General features: G+C 47.1%; 1 protein-coding gene across 1 annotated transcript; it reads right to left on the bottom strand.

Annotated features, from left to right (window-relative positions):
- Window positions 1-474: 474 nt before the first annotated feature.
- Window positions 475-11,945, bottom strand: LOC149327079 (uncharacterized). Its single transcript, XM_089563708.1, has 8 exons — window positions 11,767-11,945; window positions 5,181-5,380; window positions 5,074-5,103; window positions 3,999-4,061; window positions 3,825-3,896; window positions 3,521-3,595; window positions 2,944-3,006; window positions 475-909 (listed from the first exon to the last, which is right to left on the bottom strand). Exons 1-8 carry the CDS (start codon window positions 11,850-11,852, stop codon window positions 857-859), a joined length of 642 nt encoding a protein of 213 aa, XP_089419834.1. The 5' UTR covers window positions 11,853-11,945; the 3' UTR covers window positions 475-856.
- Window positions 11,946-21,389: the final 9,444 nt, after the last annotated feature.

Here is a 21,389-nt window from a genome sequence, read left to right as displayed (position 1 = left end):
TAAAGTATATTTTGCGGTTGTTGACAATGAAATATGGCTCACGGATAGAATGGATGAGCATTTTTGACAGGTTGACATTGTTCAACCCTTGATCACAGATGACCGCTTTCACCAGAAGACCTTTTCTTTCAAGCTGCTGAATTAAATCTAACAGCAGCTTGCGCATTGCAAGGGCAGAAGTTGCATTGTGGGACGCTGCAAAGGCTACTGGCTGCATCCAACTTCTTGATATGCCAGACACAGCCACAACAAGAGCTGTGTTTGCCACACAAGAAGTCCTGGTACTCCCATCATCTGTGAAGCCAATTACATTGTCTTTGGATTGATCATACATCAAATTTTTTTTCAAGGATATTTCATCGAATAAAAGACAGCATGCTTTGTCTTGTAGTGGCCAATCTTTTTTAATTGATTCTATTGCATCCATGGCACCTGGAATAATACCAGGTGTCATTGGGATGTCTGCCAGCCAGCGCCTCAGCGTCCTCACATGTGGCAAATGCAGCATTTCTCTGAGGAATCGATAAGCTTTTGGAGAATGAAAGAACAAATTGAGAGCGAATTGTTTCAGTTGTCTTGACCAATGCTTTTTGGATTTTGGAAAAGAATAGAGCCTGATTTGAGCTTTAACCAATTCAATAAGATCTTGTGGCAAATGCGGTTCAAGCTTCCTCAAAGCCTCCTGCTGCGTTATTCGGATTGATTGGTGCCTTTTTGTGATCCTGCCCAGAGCTTTACGGTACCTGTCGCTTCCAGAATGCAATTTCTCGAAGCGCCTTTTTGTGCTAGGGCTGTACGCAGTTGTGCGTTTTTTACTTCTGCTTTTTGGTGTTTCTGGCACTGGCGTCACCTCTGGTCATGCAGCGCTGACCTCTGTGGTACTACTGAGGCCACTAGGACCAGCTTCAGCTGAAAAAAACATAGAAGAAAGCAAAGAAATTTTTTTTGTGAGCCTCATAGAGAAACCTATATCCCACACAAAATCACGATTAGGGTGTAGTCATAGGGCTACTAATTGCCCACCACGCAGTGCCATGTCGTTTTTTGTGCGAATCGATGAATGCAGTCGTGCCCCATTAATGTGACCGCTCTGATATAGACAGCTTTAATGGTGACGAAACTTTTCCACTACATTTACGCGTTGCTTTATGGAAACTCACTGCGCAGACAACAGACAGGTTAAAAATGTATGGATCCCATTGGTATTCATGTGTTTTTGTTCCTTTAATATGGACAGCAACGAGAACAAAGTCCTTATGCCTCTACCTGTTGTTCTACCGCTTATGATTTAAGTGCAGAAACTCGGCAGAAGGCAGCGAATGAGCAAATGTCGTTGTAATGGCCTTTCTATGTGTCCATGGTTTCATGCTTTACAGCGGTTAGGTGCCCGGTCAACATGCCTGACCATTTGCTGCATTGCACGAGTGCCTGTGACAACAAAATTCTGTATGCTGCATTGAAAACCACATTCAGCTGTTCTCAGACGAGTGAGCACAGGGTCCTTGGATCTGAACAGTCGTAGTAGCAGATACTTCAACAACGCCAAGAAGCACTATTATGTGCCTCAAACACTACTATGCCATCAAAACATGCTTCAACATATACCACGCTATTTTCGATATGCTCCTCGAGCTGCTAAGATTGCCCAATACTCACTTCATGGTCCGCTACTATGCACAGAAGCGGTCTGCAACCATTAAATGTTTTTTTTCTGTAAAGATATTTTCTTTCGTTTTTCTTCATGATTCGTTATTACGAGAGGCCCACTTTATGGAACCCTTTATGCGAAACCAAAGTGTCTCTATTAACGAGGCATGACTTATACTGTTCTTGGGACAGAAATGACCATTCATAAGGGAATTTTATCCTTTATTGGTCTCAAAATTTTCCTGTCAAAGGACCACAAATTCCCAACCACAGAAAATACAGTTGGCAAAAAAGAATTTGAACACAGAGCATGCAGAATTTCATGAAATAATGAAAGAAACCAACAGCCCTTACAAAGTATGGCTTTCCTATTAACAGTTGTCTGAGGGAATTTTCGAGGATACATAAGCAATATTTACAGAAATGTTACCATGGTGCATTATATACTTCCTTGTGTATCTCGTTCAGCTGTTGCGCCATCATTTACATGCACCACATCAAGTCTAGTGGCGACATGTCCAGTGCAGGCTGCGGAGGGGCAAGCCGCGCGCACTTTCTGCGTAGGCTGCTTTTATCTTCCGCTGGGAAGTGCTCTGTCCAGTGCAGGTGTTGGGAGGCAATCCAACTGGCTACACGTCACCTGTTTCCATTCACTGCTGCACGCTGCTTTCCCTTCTTGATCTATCCTCGTCTGGCTGGGTATAGGTTAGTGCTAGCAAAATGCAGAGAAGGACACACACACAGGACGAAGCACTCATATGTTCCTCCCTTTGTATTTTTGCTGGCACTTCCTAATACCCTCAAGGATGCATTTCCAACTAGCCCCAGTAGCAGCTCTTTCGCTTAACGCGATATGTATGCTGTCCTGATGCATTTCCCTCGTACAATCCACCAGAAAGTTGAGACTAGTCACATTCATGTAAACACTGCTATCATACAATTGGCATCACGAGTGCTCTATGTATGTTGTTCTATCAGTAAATTAAGAACTTTGAGAACAAAGCCGCTAAATGTAGGCTTGTAACTGCATGTTTTGTTTTGACAACATTACACAGCTTGGGCATTTACCCAACAGTGCCTGAAAAATGTGTACATTTTTCATAGAATACTTCAGTTAGGCAAATGAAAAAATCCAGGAATATAAACATATTTTTTTGCGGTCAAGCACAACTTACCCTCTATTATGGGCCCGTCAGTGCCCACTATGAAACTATCAAGGTTACTGGTCCATAGTTTTGAATGTAGATGGGAGGTTGTATTTTGCAATAAATTCTCATGCTTTCTTGGAGAACCTACCATAATCAATTGATTCCCGTGGTGCTGGTGTGGGCACTCTGAAGGTAGCGGTCTGGGTAGCGCCTGTCAAAGAAAGAAAAACTCAGCGACCACAAACTATTGAAATCAGGTATTTTACTGCTCAGGTTCACTTTCTTAGGCTAGATTTAAAGCATATATCTGAATGATGAGCAACAAGCTAGTGAAGCAAGTTTCACGACGTCTGCCTGAGAAGGGTATTCAATGTGTTCATTGAGCTGAACAAAAAAGTGGGTATATATAAAATGCTCTACAGAAAACAGAGATGTCCACCACGTAAACAATGCCTTTAAACATAGTCTCACAGAAAAAGATATGCAATACTACTTAATAAGCATAAAGTTAAAACTTGATTCTTCTCTTTCAAAAGAATTTGTGGTGTTCGGACTGGTAGTATAGCGCGATGTGTGACGCAGCTAATTATTGAACTCCCGCGACATTACTGTGCACTGATACAACTGCATAGTGTTAAGCTATGTGCAATGATGTAGCAATAGTGGTGCAGTTAACTTTTCAATTTTCGTACATTGTCACTACTGTAACAGTTCACTATACACACCATCGTCGCCAGGGAGGGGAGGAGTGCTAGTCTCAGCAGCAGTAAACTGCGGGGAACCGGTGGTGTGCTGGTAGCCTGCAATTAAAGCACTACTTAGTTGCTCCCAATTTAAACACATCAATTAGTAAAGTATACGCGTATTTTGCTGTGTGAAGACATAGCTCTCAATACCTTACGTGAGGATTGCGCATGTTATAAATCTTCACTAAGAAGTAATGCTCGATTGCAGTATTAGCCTCAACCAAATGGAAATTTCTTCACCTCGAGCATTTATGTAAAACAGATCCCCGCTTATTGCACTTACCTGTGCCATGGACGGCATAATCTGCGGCAATGGATGTCCCTGACGCATATGTCAGTGGTGTAAGACAGTAGTCTGAAATAGAGGTACCGCAAAGTTACTTCAAAGGAAAACAAACCAACTAGTGTAGTGAATGCGTAGGGATGCTTTCCTATGTAAGAACGCAGGGAGACTTACCATGGTCAAGCAAGATTTCCACTGGTGCACCAGCGGACTGCGATGCTGCAGCGGAACCGATACCTATGGGAAGAAGGAAAAAAACAGATAACCGGTCAAGCTCTTCATAGCAGCAGCTTCTGCTCAATACACAGTCTAGCAGTGGTGTTCTATTCGTAACGGTTTATCTTCCTCTCAGTTTGTCTGTTCCTAAATTGGGCTTAAAGGGGTGTTGCAAGTTTGTAAGAAATTCAATTATAAAAGAACATTTTGCCAGATGAATATACCGCAACATACAAAATAGTGCTACAGCACACAGGGGCAAAACAGAAAACACACAAGCGTTAAACAGTTCATTGGAAACCTCGAGGCCGTAAATGCATGGTGTGCATTGCAGAAAATGCAAATCCAAGAGCAAACTTTTTTTGAACAATGCAGTGTCACCACTATTAATGCTTGCAAACTTACTCGCGAAATCATTCAGGCAGAAATCAGATAGCTTAAGTGACATGTGCATCGTTAAACAACCTGGTGGCCTATATCTCAAAGAATTAGTTTGTCTAAGAAACCACTAAAATGTTCACCTCGAATGTTTGTGCAATATGTGGCCACTAAATGTATATTTACCACCTTGTGGTTCACAATAAACTGCTCGCAGTTAGTGCTTGTGTGTTTGTGTTTATTCGTACATGGCTCTCTGTGTGCTGTTGTGCTATTTTGTATGTCATGCTACCAGCAAGCCCAAACTTCCACATTATTAGAATTTACCACAATTGTCTCAGTGAATTCCCGCACTTTGCCCTTGATTCATTCCAATGAGCAGCAAAAATTATTGACAAGAATATAAATACCAAGCTGTAAGAATAGCTTTCCAAACTGCTGCAGGGGTGCATTGTCCAGCTCCTAACTGTCTCTATAGTTTAGAGAAATTTAAGCTACAGCATGGTACATCATTGCAGACTGATGTAACTGAAGCAATGGCGACAGGACATTGAAGTAGGAAAGTTTTGTGCTCAGCAAGTTATGCTTGCAGTTGGCCCCGCTTTCCTTTTATCTTAGATTTACAGGATGAATTTTTCTGAAGAAAGTGCCTCACCTTGTGCCGCACCACCTTCCTCATAGAAATCTGCGATAAAAAGAGACAGAAGATATATTGAAGGATCAAGCTTGAGAAGAATTTACTCGCACAGGAATTTTGCTTACCCGGGTGGACCAAGGCCCTAAGGCGAGGCTCTTGCACCTTCACGGAAGGGATTGCTCCAAGCGTCAACCTTGTGCGGGCATCACTAGTGAAGCAATCTCTCGTGAAGTGTTTTGAGCAGAGCCTGTAGGTCCAGTGGATGTTCTCCTTTTGATTGTGAAGAAGGTCTGGCCTGTTGGCATATTTCAGCCAAGGTGAAAATCTGAAAAAATAGCCAAATAATCATTTTTTTTATGTCTGGCTGTAGTAAACAAGCCACAATCCTTAAAATCCTTGAGGGTACGATTTCATTTTGTGATCTGTTTTTGGCTTACGTAGCAAAAACTACTTTTATGTTTAAGTACTTTTTGGGAGCGGCATAATTTTACGCAGCGGATGGGAATGGAGGCAGAGCTGCACAGCAGACTGAAGCCGAATCTTACCATAGAAATTATGACTCGCACTTCTCTCCAGACATTTGCAGGCTGACCACCACCCATGATCCAATTTTTTTTTATTCCTGCATGGAACCCACGCCAATGTAGCTATGCCAACAATGCTGTGGCAGAAAGCAGCTTTCCCAGAAGTTTGAAGTCTAGATTGAGAACAGGAGGAGGATGTAGAAGAGGAAAGGCAGGGAGGTTAACCGAAAGAATAATCAGCTTGCTACCCTACAGATTGAGAACAGCTGGTCAATGAACCAGTAGGCATCGTTTTTCACCTTGTGCTTTCACTGTGCAAAACAATAATAGGAAACACTGCTCTTTCAAAAAGTGAGGGGGGGGGGGGAGAGGCAAGAAAGTTGGGTCCCCAAAAAGTAAAAAAAAAATGCCCCCCCCCCATTTCCCCACCGTGCAAAACGCGCTGCCTCGAAGACGGGTACCTAAGAAAAAAAAGATGCTTCCCCCCTCCTCCCCCTTTCCTCTTTCCGTGCAAAAGGCGCTGCCTCTCAAGTGAATATCCCAAAGCTACATTGCCTTCAACCATCCGCCGGAAACGACGCGCGGAAAGGAAACACGAACTAGGCGAACTTATCCGAAAGCAGTCAAGGACCACGCATGAGATAAGAGATATGTCAGGGGATAGGAATCGACTTTCAGCGCGGTGTTCCAAACTACTGGTGTAATGTTGAATTCCAATGGCAGATCGGGATCAAGTTTTTCTGCTCGTTTTGGATCAGTCGTATTCCAATGGTAAAATGGGAGCGCGAGTTGTATACTCCAATGGCAGATCGGGATCAGGCGTAAATCCCGGATCGCTCCGTGGAGCAGCAAAACTTGATCCGCCGAAATCGGCGGATGTGACCGGAACCTCGCGTGACGTTTTCTTTTCCCCGCGTCTGCTTCCTGCCGCGACCAGCAGCAGCCGCTTCATGGTGAGCCGGGCGAGCCAGGACAGCCGGGCACTTTCCAGTCAACAGTGGACGGCTATGATCTTGCTTCGAGCTGTGCGGCACTAATTTTGCCTCATGGAAGTGACAGTTCCGACTCGGGCACTGAAAGCTCAGAGTCCAGCAGTGAAGATTCGTCTGAAACGGACAGCGAGTGTGAAGCTGCCGGCCTGTATGCCTGCCGCCGGCGTCAGAAAAATGCGCTAATATTCTTTGTTCGCGTTCATAACAAGCCCTGGAGTAGAGGAATGTAAAAAATGAATCATTTTTGAGGATCGTTGGCCAATACCGAGTTGCTGGTAGAAGTGATAACTGCGATACAAGCAAATTTCTTCCCGATGCCCAGTGCGGCTGGCCTGCTGTCTGCTAGCTCCGCTGTTGGAGGCGTCGCAGAAATCGATCATGTCTTTATTTTATTATGAGACGAGGTACACAGTAAAACGGTGACGCTGGTAGCACCTTTACTACAGCGCTGGCCAGTTCCGAAGCGCCCTCAGCTGCGGCATCGAAGAAAAACAGTTAGGCTTAGCGACGACTACGGCAGCCAGGGAGAAACGTTGGCCGGGGGGCAGCGCAGTTCGTCGCTCGGCGTGTCCGCGGGCGGCGTCGTTGCGGAAAGCTCGACTGTCTCGCTGATTGGCTCAGCGGCTTGCGTCTCGCAGTCGCAAGGCCGGAAAATCGAGCAGCGAGCGACTTGCCTGCGCGTCGTCCGCCACTTTTTAGAGCGCAGCTCTTTGGCGTCCGTTCCTGGGTTTCGCGTCGGCGTCGGCGTCGGCGTCGGCCTCGTAACCAGCTCCGCCCCCAATGTCACGCTTTTCAATTGGTCGAAATGCTCGTGACGTCACAGTGCGCGAATTTCAAATGGGGCCAATTGTACTTTGGCTAGTAACCATGCAACCAATCAAAGGGATCGTATAGTGATGCTGCAACTAAGTTGGACGGAGTTTAGTTGATTGCTTAATTAATCAATTAGCCTAATTAATATAGAGGAGAATGAAGAGGTGAGAAGAAAAGAAAAGAAAGACGCGCGCCGCAGCGACTACAGCGTCCGCGGAAGGAGACGCTGCTGAAAAAAACATAAGAACGAAGCCGCGTTCCCTCCACCACCACGCACTTCCCCACTCAGTAAGACGTTGCTCGTTTCATATACGTTGTGTCGAACATCCTAGACAGTTCCAACAATTGGCAGGTTAATGACACAACACGATGGATAGAAATACAAGAATATAAATATGAAATAGCCTAATTAACCTTTCTAGTTAGACCGCATAAATCAATAAAACCGAGAACGAAATTGGTCGAGTTGGGGAATCGAACCAGGGTCTCCGGAGTGCGATACGAGCACGCTAGCCACTCCGTAATGCCAGCTGAATGGTTTGCAATGAACAAAGGCGCGTCTAGCTAATACGGCGTCTTCGTTCACTCCCATCTTCCCCCTTTCCCTTACGGCGAGGTGCAGGTGTCCACCCAGATATGCGAGAGAGATACATTTCCTTTCCTCAAAAAATAAATTTACCGTCCAGCAAGGCGTACAGCCGAATTGGCGATGGCGTTCTGTGGACTCCCTGGCAGCGTTGCAAGACACTGTCGCGTTCCACTCTTACAGGCGAAGCTTAACATGTTAACCACACATCAGTAACACACGCAGACAGCCAATGGACGCGTCATTCGCTGGCAGCACTTGATTCATCATTCACAACCACATTCTTAACGTACGCTCCCTTGCCGCACATGCCAAGGACGTACACCACGATCACATTCTGCGCCATTCCTCTGTACTTTGCTTTGCTGAAACCTGGATGGATCCCGAAGAGCCTCTCGAAATCATAGATTTTCTATACTGCTGTGGTGCTCGCAGAGACCACAACAGAGCGGCGGGAGTCGCTATCTACTTGCGCACAGGTCTCTCTGCAATACCAGTCGAAATGTTTGGCACGTCACATGAAGTTGGCGAACTGTGCGCCGCAAAGTTGCCCAACGGCTTGCTGGTAGTAGCTGCCTACTTCGCCCCTACCGCACTCACGAAAGACGTCGTGCACTTCCTGCAACTCGCATTAACCGTCCATCGATCCACACCGATGTTAGTAGTGGGGGACTTTAATGTTGACATAAAGACAAACAGCAATTTCCTAACACTTATGCGGGAGAACATCCCGTTCCTCTCGCTCGTAACGCGTCCCACGGCTGTGACAACCTCGCGAGGCACTTGTATAGATCTCGTCTTTGAGAATCAAGCATTGGTGTACCAAGTCGAACATATATCAGTCTATTTCTCAGACCACAAAGCTTCCTTCATGACTGTCAAGAACTGTTAGTGGAGTCTTTGTTAAAGGAATACGTGTGAAATATAAAAAAAAAATTCTGTCATAGCGCATACATGTGTTGCTCGATTTCTTTGCCTCAATCTATCGAAAAGGTGAAACAGCTTATTTGCTGCGCTCAAATTTCGCATTACGAAGTAACGTAATCGTCGGTAATTTTAGAGCGCAGCTCTTTGGCGTCCGTTCCTGGGTTTCGCGTCGTCGTCGGCGTCGGCGTCGGCGTCGGCGTCGGCCTCGTAACCAGCTCCGCCCCGAATGTAACTCTTTTCAATTGGTCGAAATGCTCGTGACGTCACAGTGCGCGAATTTCAAATGGGGCCAATTGTACTTTGGCTAGTAACCACGCAACCAATCAAAGGGATCGTAGAGTGATGCTGCAACTAAGTTGGACTGAGTTTAGTTAATTGCTTAATTAATCAATTAGCTTAATTAATATAGAAGAGAATGAAGAGGTCAGAAGAAAAGAAAAGAAAGACGCGCGCCGCAGCGACAACAGCGTCCGCGGAAGGAGACGCTGCTGAAAAAAAACAGATAAGTACGAAGCCGCGTTCCCTCCACCACCACGCACTTCCCCACTCAGTAAGACGTTGCTCGTTTCATATACGTTGTGTCGAACATCCTAGACAGTTCCAACAATTGACAGGTTAATGACAGAACACGATGGATAGAAATGCAATAATGTAAATATGAAATAGCCTAATTAACCTTTCTAGTTAGACCGCATAAATCTATAAAACCGAGAACGAAATTGGTCGAGTTGGGGAATCGAACCAGGGTCTCCGGAGTGCGATACGAGCACGCTAGCCACTCCGTAATGCCAGCTGAATGGTTTGCAATGAACAAAGGCGCGTCTAGCTAATACGGCGTCTTCGTTCACTCCCATCTTCCCCCTTTCCCTTACGGCGAGGTGCAGGTGTCCACCCAGATATGCGAGAGAGATACATTTCCTTTCCTCAAAAAATAAATTTACCGTCCAGCAAGGCGTACAGCCGAATTGGCGATGGCGTTCTGTGGACTCCCTGGCAGCGTTGCAAGACGCTGTCGCGTTCCACTCTTACAGGCGAAGCTTAACATGTTAACCACACATCAGTAACACACGCAGACAGCCAATGGACGCGTCATTCGCTGGCAGCACTTGATTCATCATTCACAACCACATTCTTAACGTACGCTCCCTTGCCGCACATGCCAAGGACGTACACCACGATCACATTCTGCGCCATTCCTCTGTACTTTGCTTTGCTGAAACCTGGATGGATCCCGAAGAGCCTCTCGAAATCATAGATTTCCTATACTGCTGTGGTGCTCGCAGAGACCACAACAGAGCGGCGGGAGTCGCTATCTACTTGCGCACAGGTCTCTCTGCAATACCAGTCGAAATGTTTGGCACGTCACATGAAGTTGGCGAACTGTGCGCCGCAAAGTTGCCCAACGGCTTGCTGGTAGTAGCTGCCTACTTCGCCCCTACCGCACTCACGAAAGACGTCGTGCACTTCCTGCAACTCGCATTAACCGTCCATCGATCCACACCGATGTTAGTAGTGGGGGACTTTAATGTTGACATAAAGACAAACAGCAATTTCCTAACACTTATGCGGGAGAACATCCCGTTCCTCTCGCTCGTAACGCGTCCCACGGCTGTGACAACCTCGCGAGGCACTTGTATAGATCTCGTCTTTGAGAATCAAGCATTGGTGTACCAAGTCGAACATATATCAGTCTATTTCTCCGACCACAAAGCTTCCTTCATGACTGTCAAGAACTGTTAGTGGAGTCTTTGTTAAAGGAATACGTGTGAAAAATAAAAAAAAAAACATTCTGTGATAGCGCATACATGTGTTGCTCGATTTCTTTGCCTCAATCTATCGAAAAGGTGAAACAGCTTATTTGGTGCGCTCAAATTTCGCATTAGGAAGTAACGTAATCGTCGGTAATTTTTTTTCGTGAACGGCAGGGACAGGCTCACTGCCTCTCCGAAGACCGCGGCCGCATACTCGCGTGTTCACGGAGAGTGGACCATCCTGTACATACGCTTTGATTTTGGTCTTACATTACTGCCTTCGTACTACCTCCTTTTTGTTTCGCCGAGACGGCGCCTGTCAACGCGGAGATCGCGCCTCGCGCAACTCCTATCGCACTTGAACACGAAGCTAGCAGGGCGTCCGATCCGGCGGCGCGCCTAGTTTCCGCGGCTCGCCGCTGCGGCGCTGGCGTCACGCTCCCGAGGGAGCACACGCATTCCAATCGTAATATGGGAGGTGGCGAAGCTGCGCGCTCCGACGCGCTCCGTACGCGATCCCACGGAGCGGTCTCGATCTGCCATTGGAATTCAGCATTAGTCAGGCCAGCTCGATAATTTTAGGTGCGACGCGCGCATCGCTGCTGCAGAAACCACGCACGTAATAATATGTAAGCGCTAAACATCGTAAAAAAAACTGAACCGGAATGAACATTAAAATTGCTCCGCTGTCGACGTTGCGGTGCAGCAGTTAGAATAACCATATACAAAATAGACTTTGAGGGCACCAAAATCTAAGAGGGATTAAAGTTAGCGAGACAAGTCAGGCAGTGAGCACACGCAAACACACAAATGCGAACGAGAAAAGCAAGGTAGCAAATCGCCCCACGCTTATGAGAGGAAACTGACCGTTGGGCCACCTCGAATTACAGCACCGTCCTTTAATTTTGCTTTAATGTCCCTTAAACGTCCTTATCAAACTCATTTCGCAAAAAAAAACAAAGCCGGTGCAGTAAATCGTACAGGAAAAATTCGTTCTGTTCCATTGGCAATTTCAAATTGTAGCGCTCAAAGGCGGTCAGAAGGGCGCACAGGTGACTAACGGTTTTGTAAACTTGTTACGCAAAGAGGGGTGCGCTAGGTCGCGAATTCATAAATACCTTTGGTCGACAGGAACACTGAAGAGATGTTCTCCGCTCTTGCCGGATGTGCTGCACCACTTCGCGGAACAGTACATATGCGACATGACGCTGCAGTGACGCTGGTGCAGTGCGAACGTCGCCGAAGTCGCCGTTTTCTCTTGCACCTGCTTGCGCGGCTGACCGGGCGTCGTCTGCTTGTCGTCTGCTGCCGTGTTACCCGCGTCGTCATCTTCGCAACTAATTTCTGTGATATCTTATTTTTAATACCTATGGCTGGTTATAATTTAGTTCATAAGCATGTTTTTATTATTGATAGTAGTCGAAAAATTTTACTTTTATTGGGCTTAACTGCAGCCGCGTTTACCGCCGATACCAGGATCGCTGCAATCGTTTCGACCATGGCGCCACCCTCGGCGCGGACGCGCAACTTGCAACATGCCACAACCCTGGCCCTGCCTCGTGAGCTGTATCCGGTTTGTATTGCCTTTTATCTTTGTAATCGTTGCTTTCATTCCTCCGTTATTTGTGCCACTTTGCCTATGTGACTCTGGTGACGTCACCACTGGAATACGTCACACATAATTCATGACGAAGTAATCACAAAATACTAATTAGTGACTAATTACTGATTAATGACGAAATACTAATTAACTACCAATTAATGATGCTTAAGCTTCGCCTTTAGGAGTGGAGCGCGACAGCGTGTTGTAGCACTGCAAGGCAGTCCACGGAACGCCACCACCCGTTCGGCGCGCTGCCTTGCCTTTTTAATCCGATCTATACATTCAAAGATATTACAACATATTATCAAAATTGTCATCGCCTTTACCCTAGCCCATGTAAAGGCCTGAAGAAGGCGGATGAGCGGCTCCTTCGCCGCCTTCTCACCAATACATTGCTGTGCCCGGCAGCGCTAAAACATTTTGACCCCTCCTTTAGCGGCAGCTGCCCACACTGTAGTGCAGTGTCTTCTGACACCTATCACAGGGTGTAGGCCTGCCCTTCCAACTCCGCTATTCCCCCCATCCCCAACCCAACCCGGGAGGACTGGGAGGCGACCCTGCTCGGCTGCCACGACTTACAGGCCCAACAAGCCTTAGTCGGGCGCGCCCGGGCGGCGGCAACCGCCACTGGGGACCCATACTAGGGACCTCCACCTAGTGTTTGTAAGCATCGGTCCCTTACGGGCTGATCCAAACATACCTCCTGTTCATTTGTAATAAATGTTTTCACCACCACCTTACCCTTTGAACGCGACGCTTTTTGAGGAAAGGAAATTACGTAAAAAGTTCAGGGGGGCACTTTGTTGACCTCAAGTGCGGTGAGGTGAAAGCCTTAAACCCTTTGCGACACGGTGTGTACAATTGAACACGCGATTTTCACGAGCTTTTTGCGACTTCCTATAGTCATCATCAACGCTTGGGCCACTCAACCCGCATTCAAATTTCCCGCTCTACCGGATGGTGCTGCCATCTCGCGATTGCCGCGCCAAATGGTTTACCAAAACAGAAGAACAAGATGTATGCCTCCATGCTCTATGGCGCGTCAAGTAGGTTCTCTTGACTTTATCTTATTTATTTATTTATTTATTTATTACATACTACCAGTCCTTTCCAGGACTAAGGTAGGAGTGGAAACATTACATTGTATAGTGACAGAAATACCAAGACAACTGGTACAAACAAACAAACAAACAAACCCATAACAATATATGCTAAGTACTACACAAATGGTCATCTTTTCTGTCTAGTTAAAACTTTGATTAAAGCAAAACTAATGCTGCGCACTTAATAGATAATTACTAGAGATCACATTAATACGGATTTATTTTTATTGTACCGCTGGTTAGGAAACGGCGGTCATGTTTACCATGGCGTGTACATTTGTACACAACGTGCCTTAAATCTACTGTTTAGGCGGCAGCTGCTTCATCCTTCTGTAACTGCTGCGAATGTTGCTTTTCTGCTTTCCTGAGTCTTTTTTTCTTGTTATAGGTATCCAGAATCATGCTAGAACACGATGAAAGGCTCCTAACTCTTCTGTCGACCAGCTTTTTGACGCCTCATGAACGGAGATGTGTCAGACGCCGACCTTTCTGACGATGAAGTCGCCGACGTACAGGCAGTTCAAGCGGTAAGTGTGCAAGTGGCAAAATTTGTTGTTGGCATTTGGGTCATTTTGCCTTTGCGCTTGTAGGTAACTGCGTTGGACGAGGAGCATGACCCTATAATGCATCCGGCAGACTACGAGGATGAACACAGTGACAGTGACGAGAGGCCTGCGAAAAAAGTGAAACATGTAAAGTGGCTCGCCAAACCTTTCGATCCAGTGGATACACAGTGCACCTACAAGCCGCTGGGCGGGTCAGTGCCTGAAGAACCGCTAAAGTAACTCATGAATTATTTCACAGACGAAATTTTTGAGGATTTCACGGAGTACACTGATATCTATGCCTTGCAGAACATAGGAACCGAACTTTGTTGCTCCGTGCAAGAGATGAAAGTGTTTATTGGAATTTTGATTTATATGGGAGTCCTGAAATTTCCACGTGCCCGCATGTATTGGCAAAGCGCTACCCGAATTTCTGCAATTGCAGATGCAATGGCGGTAAATAGATTTTTTAAGCTGCGAAGCGCATTGCACGTAACCGACCAGAATGAGCCAAGGGATGCATCTAACGTGGACAAGTTCTGGAAGGTGAGGTCGCTCCTTGATGTTATTCGGTTCCAGTGCCTTCAGCTTGAAGTGCTTGAAAATAACTGCATTGATGAGCAGATGGTGGCAATTGCAGGAAGGGTCCCTGCAAAACAGGTGGTGAAAAGTAAACCAAACCCTGCCGGTGTCAAGATCTTTGTGCGGTGCAGCACCGATGGCCTGGCACATGATTTTGAACTGTATCAGGGCAAATGCACAGGCATAGACCTGGAGTTCTCCTACCTTGGTCTAGGGGGCTGAGTAGTAATGAGACTTATGGAGTCATTCCCACAGCGCCGCAATCTAAAGTTGTTCTTTGAGAATTACTTCACGTCTGTGTTGCTTCTGAGGGAGCTAAAAGGTATTGGAATCCTTGCCACTGGTACAATCAGGTGCAACAAGCTGCTCGGTTGTAAGCTGAAAGGCGAAAAAGAACTGCGAAAGGAGGAGCGTGGGAGCACCGATATCAAGGTGACCGAAAAGGGAGACGTGGGCCTTGTGCGATGGAAGGACAACAATCTTGTGACGGTGCCCTCAACACTCGTTTGCACAGGTGAGGCTAGTGTTGTGAGAAGGTGGAGCTCTTCGAAAAAGGAGCGCATTGAGGTGGAATGCCCACAGGCTATACTAGAGTATAATCGCCACATGGGTGGGGTAGAGAAGATAGATAAGGGTATTTGTCAACAATTTATGCGGTGGGGTCGTGTAAGGAGTTTGGTTATTCGCACACGCTTGAGTGATAAGTGTGTGGATTGCTGGAACTACGTTCCTAATGGAGACCAGTCCTTATACCTTCACAGCCCTCAAGACCAAGCTTGTGAGAGGTTGTTGATCTTTTAGGTGAATTCAATTTTTAATCTCGCCCTGTGTGCTGCAGCTTCAAGGTACACTGAAGAGGAATCTGAACTTGTCTTTTTGCCGCGGGAACTCGATCTACACGTTCCGAGCTTTCTTAGAAACTTCAATTTATTGCCCTGTGTGGCCGATTTCCGTAATTAAATCGAACTACCGTCCGGCTCCCGCCTTTTTTTTTAATTCTCCCGCGTACGGTGGGCGGAGTCGACCATCGCGTGGAGCGCCTTTCACCCAGTCCCGTTGCGGCTTGCCGCTCTGCCATCGGCGGAGTAATACGTAGTAGTCCGTAGTAGCAAATAGTCCGCGCGTATTTTTATTTCTGCGTGCTTGTTTTGCGGCTATATTATCTGCGAATGAAACTATTTATTCATGAAAACCTAAAAAACAAAATAAAGCGAAAGCAAAGCCTCCACGGAGCTGGCTGAAAGGCACTTCACTCATTGGTCGACTCCGCCCACTGTACGCGGAGAATTCGAAAGATAAAGACGGGAGCCGGACGTTAATTCGATTTAATTAGGGAAATCGGCCACTGAGGGCAATAAGTCGCAGCTTCTAAGAATGCTAGGAACGTGTAGATCGAGTTCCCGCGGCAAGAAGACAAGATCAGAATCCTCTTCAGTGCACCTTTAACACCTCTGGCTCATACAGTATCTACAAATGAAGCTGCGCGGTGCACATAATATGGGAAACGTTTTCTAAACCAAAAAGAACAAGCTAAACGCCGAGCCCACCGCTGTATGGTTCCGTTTTCCAAGCTCAAGCGCCTTCCTCTCGCCCACCTGCATACCTCGGCACCATGAAAGGTGGCCAACCATACTCACACTCACAGCCACTTGAACTCACATGCACTCAATCAGACTCACACTCATGTGCACTCGCACTCACAACCACGCAATCACACTCATGACCATTCGCTGTATGAGGCTTCCGTGACCGAAATTCGTGGCCGTTCTCAGGGAGAGGATGCTTGCTTTTCGGAAGGGGATGCACCTGTTAACGAGCCGCGTTCAGGTGCACGCAGGGGTGGAAGGGCCCTTCGTGACTGCCACCGGTGAGCATTATATTCTTTCGCCTCCCCCCTTTTTTCCTCTTTTGTGGGTTTTCCAAGCAGTTGCTTGAGTTTCTGCCTTTGTTTTCAAGAACAGGGCAGCAAACCGGGAGAGAGATCGAGCTTATAACTGTAGTTTCAGGGAAGCCCTACAATAAATTTAAAATTAGAATTTTTACTATAAACAGATCGCTTCCTCTTGATTGTTATACCGGTGTTGGCGGACGTCAGAAAAGAGGTGAATCATGTTGTAAGCCAGCTAAGCAAAATCTAATAGTTAACTTTTTAACTTTTATGGGTTGACACGCGGTTGCATTGAGAGATATGCAGCTAACCGTTAGTAACAGCCATATCAGTTGTTTGAATTTGAATACGCCAATTACCGTCGGCTCTGTGACTCAACACGTTTTGCCAATTTCTCGCGTAATTCGAAAGTCGCGCGCCTGCGTTGCGCGCTAAGCGACGCCCTCCATTGAACGCCACTCAGCGGCGCACGTGCCACGTGACCTTCTCGTCTCCGCTTCTGCTGGAGCAGTTAACAGCGCCGAGTAGCGCAGCGTGGGCGGAGCATAAGCCATTTTTGAATTGTGCAATAAATGGCCGAAATTTGTTAAGCCACAGCGCAGGGATAATCGCGTTATTAAAATTATAAGACCAAACATGGCTGTTATGAGCTGCAAATCGCTCATTGCAGACAGCTGCTTATCTCTAACAGTTAAAAATGTGAGTATGAGAAGAAATTTAACCAGCTGGCCGGTTAACATGATTCACATGTTCATAATGTCCGCCACGCTGGTATTACTATACCGCTGAAGGATCATTTGCACACCAAAATGCCTATCCTTAAATATTACTGATGGGCTTCCCCGAAACGCGTGGTGTGTGTGTTATTGCCTATATTATCGACAGGATCGCGGCCGCCGCGGTGGCTCAGTGGTTATGGTGCTCGGCTCCTGACTCGAAAGACGCGGGTTCGATCCCGGCCGCGGAGGTCGAATTTCGATGGAGGCGAAATTCTAAAGGCCCGTGTGCTGTGCGATGTCAGTGCACGTTAAAGAACCTCAAGTGGTCAAAATTTCCGGAGCCCTTCACTGCGGCGTCCCTCATAGCATGAGGCGCTTTGACACGTTAAAACCCCTAAACCAACCAACCAATCGATAGTTATGGACGCATTCGCAGGCAGTAGACATTCCGACTGCAAAAAGTAGTCTGTCATTTTTGCGCTGGTCACTGCGCTCTCTTCAGTTTGATTGCAAACCTTTTCATTAGCTTTCTAGTTTGGAGTCCGTATTGCGGGTTTCTGTCATAACTGAAACCGTCACAATCTGTCACAGCGGCCACCCCTGATTGGTCAAAACGGCGGAAGCCGTTGGCTCTGATGCAGCGAAAACTTTCTAAGGAAAGGGACGATGACGTCACACTCACAGCATTTACTCCATAGCGGATGCTTAATTACCTCTCTCAGATCGAATGAGATAACAGCCAAATGGCGGCGCGCTCTGAAGCGGAGCCTGTCTCTTTGGAGTGAACTCGTCAGAACTACTGCGTTTTGTTGCGTTAGCAACACTACGCCAGATTTTCTCCTCATCGCGTGGCCGGTGGCCGGTAGGCACGAATGGTCTTGAACAGCCGTTTCCTAGCAACTGTTTCAGCTGAGCTCCGCCAGGTGGCGTCTTCGGCGCAGCTGCCGCGCGCGTAGTCGCTATCTGCCGCCAGATGCGTGCCTCCGCCTAGGTATAGTGTGAGGAGTTGGCGCTTTAAGGGAGGGGGGAGGTAAAACGCGCATCGCCTGGGAGGAATCTCGTTACGGAGCGCGCTAAAGAGAAGCAACGGCGACAGGACCAAGCTAGAAATGATAAGGAGCTTGAGGGACAGCAGAAGAAAGCGCTTCACGACTCGAAAAGTGTCGCAGCTAGTGCAACTGACCAGGGTTTTTCGGCACGTGAACTGCACATAAATAGAGTACGGGGCTCTGGTGTCGTCTTTGCTGCCCGCACGCGCACGCGCCTCGGCCCTGGAAGAAGAGGCACCTCCCTCCCCCCAGACAACAACAAAAAAGAAAAAACGGAACGCGGGCCCCTCTAGAGAACTTGAAAAGGCCTGAGTACTACTCCTGCGACGTCACAAAAGGGCGTAGTTGAAGGAATCGTGGCGGGGATCACCTTAGCAGGGATAAGCTTCCATTGATCACTTTTTCTTCAATTCAAGCGCTGAAACGAAGAGCGGGCACTTTACGTGGCACTAATTTATAGGCACCGGGCGCAAACAAGGCTTATGAAAAATAAAATGTAAGAAAAATAGAGAAATAAACAAAATAAAATAAATAAAAAATATGAAACATAAAAAAACAGTGCGCCAGGAAACTCTTTCGCCTCGCAGCACTTTAGAGAGCCAAAGTGCTCCCTGAATTTTAACCGCACCGATTACCGTCTCCTTCTCCGTCTTCGCACAGGCAGTGTGTGGACGGGCGAACGCCTCCACCGTTAGCGTGGTGCTCCCAGTGCATTGTGGTTGAACTTCGACCGCCATTACGCCGAACCAAGCATAACTGCAGCTTTTCGCTCGTATATCCAGGCTTAACCACAGCTAAGCCACTGCCTAATTTTTATTACAATCTTAATTATGCTTTAAAAGAATAATTTCGCTTACAAGAGTTTTACATCAATAGGTGTTCCGAAAATGGAAGCGAAGAGGAAACTTTTCAATTTTTTTTTCCAAATGCTAAGAGCTTACAAGGTACCAGAATTTGTAACTAGGCGCCTAACGAACCAGAAAGGCAGCACTGTGTATCGTTGCCACCTCATGTAGGCTGCCGAAAATCACTGGTGCGTTTCGACGCCACCAACCTGGAAAATACAGCAATTTAGGTAATCTCTTTGGGTGCTAAGGCACAGCCATGTCCTCTGTGAGCTGGGCAGATAAGGCCTCTTCTTGGGAAACCGCTCGGGAGAAGGAACTGGTAGAGCAGCTCGCTAAGAGAGACAGAGAGCTAGACACCATAAAGAAGGAAATGGCGGAGCTGAGGAAACTCATTAACGCTGACACAAAACAGCCGAAGGTGGTCGAAAAACCTCCTTTGCAACAATCACGAAACGCGAGTCAGGCGCCCCCGCGTGACACATATGAAGGGGGAGACATTCAAAACGCAATGAAGACATACACCAGAGTCCCCTTGAAAAGACCTCTACCCAGAGAGGGAAACACAGACGACAGTACTCCCAAAAAGGCGGCAGAAAGTACTAACGAGGACGCATCGGCTAAAACCCACATCAAGGTTAGGTCGGACATGAACACACTATTGAAGCGGGTTGACGCTCAAGACGCTAGAATTGATGCCCTTACCGCTAGGGTCGAAAAAATAGCCGAACGTGCTGACAATCTGACGGCGGAATTCGTCATGTTCAGGGAACGAACCATGGGTTGCTTCCAGCAAATTCTGGAACAACTAGCAAACATAGAAGCCAGGCTTCCCCCTGTTGCCGGCAACACCCTCCCCTCGCTGCAACCGCAGCAGCAGCCTCTATAGGACATCATGGCCCCTCGCCAACAAATTAGAATATGGCATTGGAACTACAGAGGCTTCCAGTCCAAAAGATGGAACCTGCAGGCATACATTAAAAAAAATATAACCACACCGGACGTAATCACGCTGCAGGAGGCAAGCGGCATGGTCAAATTAAATGGCTACGCCACGTACACCCCGCTAGAAGTGCAAAAAGAGCACAAACCCAAGTTGTTCACGGCCACGCTAGTGCAAAGAAATCTAACGGCAACACAACACGCACTCGAAAACACAAGCGAGGACTACGTGATGTTAGAAATAATCCCAAACAGAAAAGGGGACAACAGTCTCTTTATTCTCAATATATAAAACTCACCGAAAAACCGGGGCACAGGGCTGGCGGACCTATTACGTAAAGCCATTAGACTATCTTATAAGAAGAGATTAGTAATCACGGGGGACTTCAACGCCGCACTTCCGGCATGGGGATATCGGACGGCCTCCCCTAAGGGAAACAAACTATGGACAGAAATCCAAAACCTAAGGTTCACGCTACTAAACAACACGCAAGACCCCACGAGGATAGGCAATAGCGTCCGCGTAGACACGTCCCCAGACTTGACGCTAGGCAAAGACCTCGAGGGTGAAAGATGGTCAAACACAGGACACACCTTGGGTAGCGATCACTACATCATACAGATTGAAACACAAACCAGGCCGATGAAGGGGAAGCTGCGAGAAACGAAGCTGACAGACTGGGACACCCTCCGAAAAGTCCGGGACAGAACCGCTCTGAGGGAGATACCGGGTCTAAATCAATGGGTTGAGACACTCAAAAGAGACGTAAACAGTCACACTAGACAGACCCCAAACACCGAACATGACATCACAGACTCGAGGCTGGCCCACATGTGGGAAGCCCACGAGAGCCTCTTGAACAGGTGGAAAAAACAGAAACACAATAGAAGGCTAAAGAAGAGAATATCGACACTCGAAAAACAGATAGAAGACTACACAAACGAGCTTCAGCGTCAACACTGGCGACAAATTTGCGATGAAATGAATGGAAAGCTAGGGTGCAAGAACACGTGGCATCTTCTTCGCCACTTACTAGACCCAGGACAAACAAAGTCGGCGGCACAAGGGCAGCCTAAACGATTGATTCACAAATACCAGGCAACAGCCGCGGACCTAATAGAGGAACTGAAGAGCAGGTACCTTAACACAGACAAAGGGGGTTCATCTCCAGCTTACCAAGGAGCAGAGAACACACAGCTAGATGAGGACATCTCGATAGCGGAGGTATGAAGAGCGAAGAGTCAACTAAGAACCACGTCGGCAGCGGGGGCAGATGGGGTAACCAACAAAATGCTAAGGAGCCTAGATCTAGTCTCGGTCACGGCAGTCACAGATTACCTACATGAGATATGGAAACGAGGTAGTCTACCTTCACAATGGAAACTTGCCAAAGTAATCTTTATTCCAAAACCCGGGAAGAAACTTGAAGTGGGCAACCTCAGGCCGATATCGCTAACGTCCTGC

The sequence above is a fragment of the Amblyomma mixtum genome, chromosome 10, assembly GCF_055824585.1.
Source record: "Amblyomma mixtum isolate Tamu chromosome 10, ASM5582458v1, whole genome shotgun sequence".
Lineage (NCBI taxonomy): Eukaryota > Metazoa > Arthropoda > Arachnida > Ixodida > Ixodidae > Amblyomma > Amblyomma mixtum.
The sequence above is the reverse complement of the archived record's forward strand: the minus strand, read 5'-3'. Positions and strand labels throughout refer to the sequence as shown.